A 13,684-nucleotide genomic window follows, 5' to 3' on the forward strand; every position below is an offset into this window, starting at 1 on the left:
TCTATTATTTATTCCCCCGTGTTTTTTTGTGTGTGTTTTTTTTTTTTTTCTCAAGGCCTGACTAAGCGCGTTGGGTTACGCTGCTGGTCAGGCGTCTCTGCTTGGCAGATGTGGTGTAGCGTATATGGTTTTATCCGAACGCAGTGACGCCTCCTTGAGCTACTGAAACTGAAAACTGAAACTGGATAGCAGTGACATGTGTCCTCTACCTAGCTTGTGCATAAATGTGAGTTCGGCGGTGAAAGGGTTAAAAAAAAAGAAAAAAAGAGAGAATAAAATGGGAGCATACCCCTGATCTTCACATAAGCCTAACACGCTGGACAGAGCCTACCTTAGGTTTGTGTGTAAAAAAATTAACATGAATCGAAATAAAATGATTACACAAATAAGTAAAATTAACATTAAGATCGGTTCAGTTCTTCTTGGAGGCTTCACTGCGTTCGGACAAATCCATACTACGAGACACCACATCAACTAGGCAGATGCCTGATCAGCAGCATAACCTAAACGCGCTCAGCCAGGCCTTGAATGCATGCATATATATATATATATATATATATATATATATATATATATATATATATATATATATATATATATATATATATATATATATATATATATATATATAATGTGTGTGTGTGTGTGTGTGTGTGTGTATCCTGTCAGAGTGGACTAATTTTTCTTCTACAGAATTTTGCCAGAGAACAACACTGCAGTTGCCATGGGTTCTTTTCGCAGTGCGCCAAGTGCGTGCTGTACACGGGACGTCGGTTTGTCGTCTCATCCTAATGACTAGACGCTCAGTTTGATTTTCCGGTCAAACTTGGGAGAAAGGGCGAGAGTTAAGTTACGATTGAATGAAAGATACAGAACAGAATGATTGAGAACACTGATTTATAACCAACACACTTAAGAAAACCAGTTCCATGATGATTGTTGCAGAGAAAAGGCGTGTGCCGGAACGAAACGAAACGAAACGAAACGACCCAGCAGTGACGCCGACAATGATAAAACACGTGACAACCAGCACGTGACCAAACACACACACACACACACACACACACACACACACAAAGAATGCAAAACCCCTCCAGGCCGCAACCTCTGACCTTCAGCCACGCGCCACGTGCTGCCGCCGAGGAAACATGGAGCTCGGACTCTGACTCGGGCATCACGGCGGACTCGCACTCCCCGCCCTCCAAAACCACCCCGGACTCTGGCATCGGCAGCGAACAACCGTCATGGAACCTACCTCCCGGGGCACCGCAGCCCTCCGCCTCGCTCCTCTCTGACACCACCGCTCCCGGGAACGGCTGCAGCATGAGTCAAGGCTCAAGGGCGAGTACCACGACCAGCACCACGCGAGCGGGTCTGCCGGTGACGTCCCCTGAAGAGTCGGCGGAGGAGCGGCAGCGGCAGCAGGACTACGTGCGGAACACGCTGCTGGAGTACGAGCGGCAGAAGATGCTGGAGGAGCAGCGAGGCAGGAAGTTCTACGGCAGGGACCATCACCACAACGCGGCGGACCCGGACCGGCGTTCTTCTTCCTTGTCGTCGTCGTCGTCGTCGATCTACGCCAACACCGGGAGCATCTCCTCCTGTCGGGAAACGAGCGGTGGCGATGCTGAGAATGTGGTGGTAGCCAACGATTACGTCCCTTGTCAGATGGCTGGGCGGAAGTTGCGTCACCCGGAGGACGAGGGGGAGGAGGGACAGGGTGACGTCAGCGACGGTCCTCCCCGTGTGACGTATCACGACGTCAGCAGAGACCACGCCCACCGCGCCGTGACGTACCAGGACCTCAGCGAGCGCTTCTCGGCGGGGGATATTTTCTCACAGGGCGACGAAGGCTACGGGACGGACAGCCGCTCCAACACCACGGGGTCCTTAGCGTCGCCGCTGTCGCTGAGCCTGTCCTCGCTGACGACGGACAGCTCGGGCAGCCTGAACGGGTCCCAGCGAGGGGGGTCGGCACCCGGCGGGGGCTGCGGGTCCGCGAGAGCTCAGCCGGTGGCCAGCAGCGGACGGCTGGTGATCGGGAAGCGAGGGATGCTGGTGAAGAGGCGGGACCTGCCTCCTGTGGAGAGGGCGGACACGGTGACGCTGGAGGACCGCCTCAGGGCCCTCACCACCATCCAGGAGGAAGACTCGGCAACGGCCGCCTCCTCCTCCTCCTCCCCCTCCTTTCCCTCCTCTGGCGGCGTTGTCGTCAGCCAAACAGCATCGCCTGGCAACCAAAGAAAAGAGGCCACGCAGCAACACGTGACGGACAGACCTGACCCGGGAGTGCAGGATTCTGGGTCAAGGTCAAGGTCAGGGGACGGACAGACCTACCCTGAAGGACTGTACTCCGTGATCACCAAACGACCGAACCAGCTGTACGTCACGAGTTCTTCGCGCCCTGTCCCCTCCAGGTCTCGGACAGAAGGCGGCGGCGAAATCGCCTCTTCCAATGTGCACAGGGCGGTGCCCATGAGGGTCCACCCTCAAGGAGAAGACCTCTCTTCCTTCCAAAGAACAGGTCACACCGACCTTCCAGGACACGCCCCTAGCACCACCACCACCACCACCAGCAAAAGAACTGCTGCTGCGGACTCTTGCAGCACGAAGTCTTCGAGCAGTGACGGCAAAAACGAAGTGAGGTTCAAAGCTGGTGGTGGTGGTGTAAAGCTGAATGATTCGGGACAGTTTGAGATCGATTACAGCTACTACATGAAGGCCTCGCCCAGCGAGTCCAACGACGAGATAAACACTTACTCCCCGACCTTCCCACGCACTCAGTTCGGGGAGGCGTTTAGGGAAGGCGAGTCCGTGCCCCCGCGAAGAAGGTCCACGCCTCGTTCTCCGAAGTCGTCAGACCTTCAGACAGAAGACGAAGGCAGGTACCCCAGGTGGACTGACGCCAACCTCTACTCCAACATGGACTTTGTAGAGGAAGCGGGTAGCAGTTACCTCACGGAGAACGTGACTCCTCCTCACGCTCACGACTTCAGCTACCCGGGGGAGACGGAGCACGTGTACATGAACGTGGGGCGGGTGGAGTCCAGACTCAAACAGGGATCCATGCCGAACCTCAGCACCCCTCAGCACCACCACCATCGTCGTCACCACAGCGGGGACGGCTCAGCAGTAGCAACAACAACAAAACACCAAGAACCTCAAAGACACGCTCAAGAAACAGGACCACCGCAATCCATCCTCAAACGGAACCCCACCCCGGGTAGCGGCTACCTCTCCGCAGCAGGTGGCAGCGGGAGGCGATCGGGTCACGGGGACAGGAACTCGTGCGACGTGGGCAGTCTTTACCGGCAGTCGGACCTCAGCCACACCTTCCCGCCGCCGTCCCAAGGCGTGGCCTCCGATCGCCTCTCGTTAAACCTCGGCGACCTCCCGCGCATCCACGAGCAGCTGCGCGCCACGTCAGAGATGCTGCTGTCCTCGGGGAAACGTCATCAGTTCGCGTCATCCTCGGACATCTACAGACTCTTCCAGGGACAGCAGGGTCAGGGCCACGGTGGTGGTGGGGGGTTCGCTCAAGGGAGACAACCCCCGCACCGCCGCAGCTTCCACGAGTTCAGCTCCTCGCAGAGTCACAGCCTGTCCGAGGTCAGGTCGAGGATCAGCGGGTCACGCTCCGGCCTGGACCAATCACAGACTGCCACGTCATCCCCGAAGGTTTCGCCCCGGCCGCCCGCTCAGGGCCCGATTCGGGGGAACCACAACATTTCTGTTCCGGACAGCACGGCCGAGCTTTACCGAGGGGGCCCGGAGCACGTGGTGAGCAGTCGCGCGTCGTCACGTCACGTGACGTACACTCGTGACGCTGCCGGGGCGGCGCCATCTGGTAGAGGGAGAGATGGCCCCGGGGTGACGCTGAAAGAGAGGCTGGACAGGGGGCAGCAGTTTTCCACGGACGTTATTCAGAGTGAGGAAGGGGAACAACTCTCTACGCTGGTGTGAAGCATGGCAGTGTCAAGAATGAGAACCTTTTTGCTACGCATGTGTGTCCACCCCCCCCCCCCCCCTTTCTTTTTTTCATGTGACAGTCAGTTTAACAGTGTGTGTGTGTGTGTGTGTGTGTGTGTTCCTACAAAGGGCTTTTTTTGTTATTGTTCATTTTAGTTTATCTTAATCTGTTTTACACAGATTAATTCAGGAAAACCACCGGAAAAATATTGGAACTGTAAGCACTGAGTGACTATGTTTGAGGTAAACTTTAATGAATCGATTTGCATCATGACTAACGGAAGTATCCCTTTTTATCATTTTTATTTATTTATTTATTTTTTTTATTATATAATGTTTCGTTTTATTTTACCTTAGTTTTATTCTGTTTCATTTAATATTTTATTTTATCCTGCTTTCATTTCATTTAATTGTAAATTCTATTTCACAGCAACGAAAAAAAAATCGAATACCCTGAGGAGAATATTTCAGGATAACTGTTGGTTTGTAATTGTCTTTCTTTGGTTTCGATTTGTTGTGTTGCGCTGTGCTTTGTTTTACATCGTGCATGTGTGCGTGATAGAGAGTAAGAGATAACGATATTTATGCAGATGAAGGTCAAAGCCCATAACTGAAGGGGTCAAATTGTAAAGAAAGTAATAATAATAATAATAATGGTATTTATATGGCGCTGAATCAGACGGACAAATTAAAGCGCTTTCGCACCAGTCATTCACACGCATGTATAACTCTAAAACTGGAGAAACTGAAGACAATGAAGAGGCAGGTAAGGGAGGCTATTTTGGGAATAGGTGGGTTTTAAGGCCAGACTTGAAAGAGCTGAGTGTGGAGACATGACGAAGCGAAAAGGGAAGTTCATTCCAATTGCAAGGTCCAAAGACAGAGAAAGAACGACGGCCAACAGTCGAGTGTTTGAATCTGGGTATGCGTAAACAGAGTGGATCCGAAGCCGATCGTAGTGAGCGAGATGGAGTGTAGAGGTGAAGACAGCCGCAGAGATAGGAAGGGGCAGATTTGTGAATACATCTATAACATAGAGTGCTGATCTTGTACTTTATTCGGTGTGAGACAGGGAGCCAGTGGAGATGTTGCAAATAAGAGGAGTGATGTGCTCAGATCTTTTCTTTATGAGGACGAGTCGGGCAGCAGTTTCGTATGCGCTGAATGGACTGAATGGATGAAGCAGGCAAACCAGACAATAGAGAGTTACAGTAGTCAAGGCGAGAGAGAATGAGAGAAACGACAAGTCTAGATGTTGCGTCAGTGGACAGATATTTCCGGACGGAACTGATGCGCCGCAGTTGTTGCGTCGACAAAATTAAAGAAAATCAACCATGACAAAACTAATCAGCAACACAAATCAACCAAAACAAGCGAACACAGTATTCAACAACATTCACAAAGTAACAGTCTTAGTCCCTTTGGTGCCTTATATAAGTAGATAGTCGATTCATAGAGTAAACCCATGCCTTTACGACATGAGCAATTTAAACCTAAAATGAGAGAGAGAGAGAGAGAGAGAGAGAGAGAGAGAACAAACAAACAAACAAACTAGTGTTAGGCCATTGCCCCATCTGAAGGGGATTAAGCAAGAGAGAGAGAGAGGGGGGGAGAGAGAGAGGGAGAGAGAGAGAGAGGGAGAGAGAGAGAGAGAGAACAAACAAACAAACAAATGATTTATTCAGTGTTAGGCCATTGCCCCATCTGAAGGGGATTAAGCAAGAGAGAGAGGGAGAGAGAGAGAGGGAGAGAGAGAGAGAGAGGGAGAGAGAGAGAGAGAGAGAGAGAACAAACAAACAAACAAACGATTTATTCAGTGTTAGGCCATTGCCCCATCTGAAGGGGATTAAGCAAGAGAGAGAGGGAGAGAGAGAGAGAGAGGGAGAGAGAGAACAAACAAACAAATGATTTATTCAGTGTTAGGCCATTGCCCCATCTGAAGGGGATTAAGCAAGAGAGAGAGAAAGAGAGAGAGATTCTAAAGCATGACAGTTTCTTTTCTTTATTTATTATGTCGAGAGTAGATGACAAAAAATAGAGACGGAAAAGGTTTCGGTCTTTTCATGAAACTGACGAGCGATCGGATTTTTTCCACTTAATCATGATTTAACTTTTTCCATACGAACGGCGAAAGAGACGACGTTAACAGCGTTTCACCCCAATTACCATCATCAAAATATTGCAAGCGGAAGGCTCTTATACTGAAGACGTGAATGTTGACAAAGAATACCACAATTCTGACGACGGAAGCTAAAGGTTGGGTCATTCAGACACCCACTGGACATCCGAGGGGTCTGTGTAGAGGAGAAGAGAGGACTGGCCGTACTGAGTGAGTTAAAACATTTTCATAATACTGTTGTTTGATTTTTTTTTTTTTTGTCACGACTTGCGTTACAGAAACTCTGATTAACTATGAATTCATTTATTTTGTATGTTATTCAGCCTAATTATTTGTTACTTCTTTGATTGTATAATTCTGTTCACAAATCACTGTCTGGATCTGTGTTTGTTGGTTTCTTGTCATTTTCTTTGATTGTCTGCATTCTATTTTATTTTTCAGCTCTGATTTTTTTCTTGTTGTTTTATACATTTTGTCCGACTTGTTTTCTGTCTTGCCATTACATGTTTGTTTAAATCTGTTCATAAACCACTGTCTGAACCAGTGCTGTTTTTTTTTTCTTTCTGAAACTGTGAAATACTCTCGCTGTCTTTTTGTATCCGTCCCTGTCTGTTTTTATCTTTGTACAAAGCTTACAGTTGGGCCAACAGCAAAGTCGGAGCTACATGATCACTGGTTTCTCAACTGCAATGGGAAATCATTTACAGCTTGGTCTTTTATGAAGGACAGTGACTCTCAAACAAGGAGGCAAGAATGCACTGGCTCTCAGTGCTGCAGTCTTTGAGAATGGGGATGTTACTTTGCCAAGACACTCTCCACTCTTGTCGAATTCTTGCCCAGATAAATGGGACAGCAGTTGGTTTCCTCTGCTGTTCTGATGGTCATTGTCGAACACGACTGACTGATATACATCGTGCATAGTTACTTGTAAGGAAAGGTAGCTCGCTCTTTCTCCGTCTTTCTCCTTTTCTCTGTGTGTCTGTCTCTTCTCTGTCTGTCTATCTGCCTCTCCGTTATCAATGGTTACCCACTCTTTCTTCTCAGCGTCTTTTTTCTTTCTTTCGTTCTTCCAATAATTCCCTCCTTCCATCCCATTCTTCCTTCATTCTTCCTTTTATTCTATTATTTCTTCATTTCTTTCTGTTGTTTTTTCCTTCGTGTTCTATCTTATTTCATTATTATTATCATTTTTTAAAATTCTCCCTTCCCTCCTGGCATATTAAATTTTTTATTCAATTTTTTTTTACCCTTTCCTAATGCATTGTCTTTTTGGCTCATGTTCGTGCACACAAGCAAATGGAAAGGGCAAATTCGATGTGTTAAATGACCGACTTATTCAAAATTGAATAGCGCGCGCGCGCGTGCGTTGAGAGGGGAGATGAGAGTGCGTTTTTTGTGTGTGTTCGCGCCAGCGCACGTGTGTGTGTGTGTGTGTGTGTGTGTGTGTGTGTGTGTGTGTGTGTGTGTGTGTTTGAGATAGATAGATTGATAGACAGATAGGTAGATAGACTGAGAGAGAGAGAGAGAGAGAGAGAGAGAGAGCATGTGTTCTGACTTCCGTTTTTTCCCCAGAACCTCACCCAGCGTGCCAGTGTGTGCTTTATATGTATTGTTACATTTCGTTTGTCTATCCTTCTCCTCTCTCTCTCTCTGTCATTGTTAATGTCTCTCTCGCTCTCTCATTGTTAATCCCTGTCTCTCTCTCTCCCTCTCTCTCTCATTGTTAATGCCTGTCTCTCTCTCCCTCTCTCTCTCATTGTTAATCCATATATCTCTCTCTCCCCTCTCTCTCTCCCTCTCCCTCTCATTGTTAATCCCTGTCTCTCTCTCCCTCCCCCCTCTCTCCCTATCTTTGTTAATCCCTCTCTCTCTCCCCCCCTCTCATTGTTAATCCCTCTCTCTCTCTCTCATTGTTAATCCATGTCTCTCCCTCTCTCTCATTGTTAATCCCTCTCTCTCTCTCATTGTTAATCCCTGTCTCTCTCTCCCCCTCTCTCTCATTGTTAATCCCTCTCTCTCTCTCATTGTTAATCCCTGCCTCTCTCTCCCTCTCTCATTGTTAATCTCTCTCTCTCATTGTTAATCCCTGTCTCTCTCTCTCATTGTTAATCTCTCTCTCATTGTTAATCCCTGTCTCTCTCTCCCCCTCTCTCTCTTTCACTGTTTATCTCTCCCTCTCTCTCTCATTGTTAATCCCTGTCTCTCTCTCCCCCTCTCTCTCTCATTGTTAATTAATCTCTCTCTCTCTCTCTCTCTCTCTCATTTTTAATCCCTCTCTCTCCCAGCTCCCTCCTCTCCACGTATCTTTCTGTGTCTCTCCCTCCCTCCCCCCTCTCTTCCACACTCTCCAACACACACACACACACACACACACACACACACACACACACACACACACACTTGTGTCTCTTCTTCCCCTCCCTCCCTCTCGATCTTTCTCTCACAAATGCACGCACGTATGCTATAACTCACACCACAGAGTTGTCGTTATGAAAGCAATACAATCATGTGATACTTCTATTTTCGATAGTTCATTCATTCGCCCATCCATCCATTCGGCATTCATTTTATTCACATTCATTCACTCATTCCTCTATTTATTTATTTATCAATCTACTCATTCGCGTACCAATTTACTCCTTTATTAAATATTTCAGTCACTAATGTACGCAATATAATACATGATGAATGTGTTAAAAAAGTCAGACTTGATAAGCATTGTGCATTATCTCTCTCTCTCTCCCCCTCTCTCTCATTGTTAATCCCTGTCTCTCTCTCTCTATATATATATATCATATGTCTCTATATCGCTCTGTCTGTCTGTTTCTGGCTGCCTCTGTGTCTGTCTCTGTGTTCGTGTGTCTGTGTCTTTGTATCTGTCTGTCTGTCTGTCTCCCTCCCTTTCTATCTATATGTCTGTCTGTCTGTCTGTCAAGGGTCTGTTTGTCTCTAATTATCTCGTTATGCATGTCTCAGTATCTCCACCACCTCTGTCTCTGTCTCTCTGTGTCTCTCTCGCATGTTTACTCCAATAACCAGCTGAATGTCGTTAGTTGAATTCTAATGACTTCTTTTTTGTTTCCACAATTTTACGTTTTGTTTTCCCTTAGCTTCAGTCCCTTACGACAGTATGAAAGTTTAGATATTTATCACTTTTTATACGATCACACTGTGTTGGTACATGTACACCTTCGTAGGTACATGTGTACTATGTTCGTGCACGTGTACCGAGTAGGTGCATGTGTATTGTGTCTGTAAATGTGTACATTGCTCTTGTGTGATGGTGTGTACTTGGTAGTTTTTTTTCCTTCCAAATACTGTTCACCAAATGAGTATTTTATGAAAGAAAACCAGATGAAAGTTTTGGCGTGTAAGTTGCGTTTGTGTGTGTGACTTGATATTCTTGGCGTGTGAGTTGCGCGCGCGCGCGTGCGTGTGTATGTGTGTGTGTGTATGTGTGCGTGCGCGAGAGTGCGTGCCTCCGAGTTTGCCTGCGTGTGTGCGCGTATGCGGTGTGTGTGTGTGTGTGTGTGTGTGTGTGTGTGTACGCCGGCGCGCGCACGTACGTGTGTCTTGGTCTGTGTTGTGTGGTACGTGGTAACGGTTGTGTGAGTGTGCATGCGTGCGTGCGTATCTGTGAGTTGGTTTGAAAGTAGTTGTTTTTCTTCTTCTTTTTTTTTTTGTCTTCTGTATAACCGAGTACACAATCGAGTTGATGATCCACCAACACCCCCCGAAAACGGAGTATGAAAAAGAAGGAGAAGAAAAAGGAGGAGGAGGGAAGAAGGAGGAGTAGGAGGAGAAGGAGGAGGAGAAGAAGAAGGAGCAGGTCCACCTGGTGGCAGCATTCCTAGAGTTAACCCCTTAACTGTTGAACCGTCGTGAAATGCGATCAGTTTTGCATGTGGAGGGTTGGCCGAGAGGTAAAGCGTCCGCTTTGGAAACGAGAGAATCTGATCGCACTCGTTCCAATTTCACACTCGTCATTATTTTCTCCCCTTGGACCTTGACTGGTATTCTAAACGCTAGTCATTCTGTTGAATCGATAAACCGAGGTCCCGTTTGCAGCATGCACTTCAGTGCCGCATGTCAAATAACCCACGGTATCAAAAGGGTTTTCGCTGGCAAGTTCTGTTGAAAAATCCACTTTGGGAGGGAAACAAATACATGGCATACACTTGCATACAGAAGAAAGGGTGGCGATCTCACTGTAGCGACGCGCTCTCCCCGGGGACAGCAGCCCTACTTTCACACAGACAACAATGTAATACAATAACGGCTAAAAAACAACAACCAACAGTATCAGTATCAGTATCAGTAGCTCAAGGAGGCGTCACTGCGTTCGGACAAATCCATATACGCTACACCACATCTGCCAAGCAGATGCCTGACCAGCAGCGTAACCCAACGCGCTTAGTCAGGCCTTGAGAAAAAAAAATGTATATATATATACAACAACCAACAACAAACAACAAAAAAACAACCCAAAAAACCAACACAAAAACTACCACCACCACCACCACAAGAACAACAAGAACAAACCAACAACCAAACAATACAATGAGTCTGGAGTGCAGTTTCCACTTATTGTGTATTTTCTGAAGATGTCATTGGTTTTGCAAAAATGGCAATCCGAAGAGGAAGAAGTACAAATTTTCATTATGATACACAGTGGTGACAGTCACCCTGACCTGTAAGCCCTGTCTTAGCTCAGAGAGGTGACAGCCCTTCACTGGCGATCACTCTCGTCAGCAGCAATAACTTAGGAGCTGAGGAAAGACGATTACTTGAATGCTGCCATTGAAAAGTCAGTCTGGCTGCGGCTAAAAGGAGGAGGACTGCAACATTGCAGTGTTCTCACTGTCGTTCCTCTGTGTGTGTGTGTGTGTGTGTGTGTGTGTGTGTGTGTGTGTGTGTGTGTGTGTGTGTGAACTGGTCTGTTATATCTACGGGCTATTTTGAATAACATTGTGTGTGTGTGTGTGTGTGTGTGTGTGTGTGTGTGTGTGTGTGTGTGTGTGAACTGGTCTGTTATATCTACGGGCTATTTTGAAAAACATTGTGTGTGTGTGTGTGTGTGTGTGTGTGTGTGTGTGTTTGGCACATGTTATTATTATTTATTTTATTTTATTTTTTTAAGCAAAACCTCAGTCCACAAGAATGCACGGCTTTCTCCGCTCCCCCCACGCCCCCACCTCCACCCAGTCCTCTGTGTGACTAGCGGAGTGGACAACCACGCCTTGTTACTGTGGATACTACTCATTCCGTCTCGAGGTGAAAAACTGTGGATAATGCGGAGCACACAACCTGCCCATTGTCGATACAGTGCAGGCAATCATCAGTAAAATGCACGTGGGCACGAATACAGACGCACACACACAAAAGAAAAAAATAAAATGAGTCCAAATCACACATACTTGAACAGGGATACGAAATCAACAACAAAGAACACAAAAAACCTCCAACTGACCTTGTCATGTTACTGACGCAAGATAGCGTGAAGTAACTGCAGCGGTCCCGTTTTTATCGAATGATGGAGTTTCCCGTCGGACCGACGGATGAGTAGACAGGCAGGCTTATCTGTCGGTGTGTGTCCTCGTATGGGAGAAGAGGCCGATTCTGGATGCGCAGCACTTCCCACTGGTGTTGCAAGGGTAAACGTCTCCAGAAGTTGAGCCCTGCTTCCTTCGCTCACGCTTCTCGCCTTAATGGCCAGCGTTCTCTTGTTTTCGGTAATGTTCAACTTTAGAATACTAAACTCAGGGGGGCTGTTTAGACGAAAAACAAAGGGTGTTTTAGGCTCACCTCGATGCGCTGAGTTGAATGGAACCCTCAGCTAAGCTCTAGGACCACTCCTTTCCCATGAAACTGCGACAAATACACAGTAAGCTGAGTACTTGTTCCCCACCTGCACGCCATTTTGACTGCTGATCACGTGGGTGAACGGCAGTCAAAATGGCTTGCAGGTGGTTGCTCTGGCTGTGATCGGCTGAGCTTACTGTGTATAAAATTGTCGCAGTTTCATGGGAAAGTAGTGGTCGTACAGCTTAGCTGAGGGTTCCATTCAACTTAGCGCATCGAGGTGAGCCTAAGACACCCTTTGTTTTTCGTCTAAACAGCCCCCCTGAGTTTAGTATTCTAAAGTTGAATATTACTGTTTTCTAACGCCTTTATGCCACTAGAGCACATCACCCTCCAGCGTTTTTATCGTGTGGACGCACAACCCCACAGACCTGAAGGAATCTGATGAGCAATTCTGTACGGCGCCGAAGTGATTCTTCACAGAGTTAAGGAAGAGGACGAAGACGAAGACAGCAGACACACACAGTCCAAACTATGTTCATTGAACAGACGGTTTAATGTCCGTTTTTCCGTTTTAAATTCCTGGAGCTAATTAGATAACGAAAACAAACTTCGGACACACACACACACACACACACACACACACACACACGTACCGTCAGTGAACTGACAGTCTGAACCAGTCACACGATCGAGCAGACGATTTAAATGTATCGATAACGAAAACAGACTTTAAACAAAAGACACATCAGGAGAAAATAACTCACGATGGTTACGTCGGGTTGTACGTGTTAGCAGGTCTCCTCCGACATGATCCAGATTTCGCTTGGTACGATTTTCAGTCATTAGTTTATGTACAGGAACAGTTTTAACATAGGTAATTCATTATTATCCTGTTGTTGTTGTTGTTGTTGCTGTCATTCCAGAACTTGGCCCAATCAAAAAACAACAACAGTAATCACCATAACACGCAGCAACAACAGCAACATCACACAAACAAACAACAGCAGCCAACAACAATCAGCTCCCACCCAAGACAAAACAAAGAAACAAAGAAAAAAAATCCAACACTTATGCATTCCCCTTCCTCCCCTCCCACCAACAACCCCAGCTCCGCCCTCCCTCTCCCCCCCCCCCCCTTTTTTTTTTAAATGTTCGAGCTTCAGGGAGATAACCCATGATGGATTAAAGTGTTAAATCAGTGTAATAAAGACAAGACAAAACAAAACAAAATTCTTTATTTCGAGGATAATAGATATGCACTGGTGTGCTTTTTTTTGTTTTGTTTTGTTTTTTTTTACATCCAGTCCCCGCTTTGAATAGAGTCTACACTACACAATACTAAATAAAAATAGAGCATGGTGTTAGTAGTAGAAATACATAACGGAGGGGAAAATTAAACCAATTATTCTTTTTTAGAAGAAGAAGAAAACACACACACACACACACACACACACACACACACACACACACACACAGAGGCATAAGCATGGTGTTAGTAAATTGCCGCTATAGGAAAAAAAAATGAACAAAATGAAAGAAACAAACCAACACAACACAACACACCACAAACCAGAATGAGGGGGCGGAGGGTGAAGGAGGTTCTCAGTCAACCGTAAACATGTGACATAACACATCAATGAAATGAGTGATTTACATAACACGTTATGGCATAAGGTGGGAAAGGTAATGTTTTTTATTTTTTTTTATTAAAAAAAAATTAAGGCGGTTGGAGTTAATATTGTTTCTGAGAGCGAGTTCCATAGGGTGGCGCCTGAGTAAACCAGGCTGTAT

The 13,684-nt window shown here is 46.6% G+C and overlaps 1 protein-coding gene across 1 annotated transcript in view; it reads left to right on the forward strand.

Annotated features, from left to right (window-relative positions):
* The window catches only part of LOC143302049 (uncharacterized), a 66,971-nt gene extending 61,461 nt beyond the window's left edge, over positions 1-5,510 (forward strand). Inside the window, exon 4 of the mRNA XM_076616539.1 lies at positions 946-5,510. Coding sequence (XP_076472654.1) covers positions 1,081-3,963 — 2,883 coding nt within the window. The 5' untranslated portion in view covers positions 946-1,080 and the 3' untranslated portion in view covers positions 3,964-5,510. The remainder of the gene's footprint in view (positions 1-945) is intronic.
* Positions 5,511-13,684: the final 8,174 nt, after the last annotated feature.

Source organism: Babylonia areolata, chromosome 28 (assembly GCF_041734735.1).
Source record: "Babylonia areolata isolate BAREFJ2019XMU chromosome 28, ASM4173473v1, whole genome shotgun sequence".
NCBI lineage: Eukaryota > Metazoa > Mollusca > Gastropoda > Neogastropoda > Buccinidae > Babylonia > Babylonia areolata.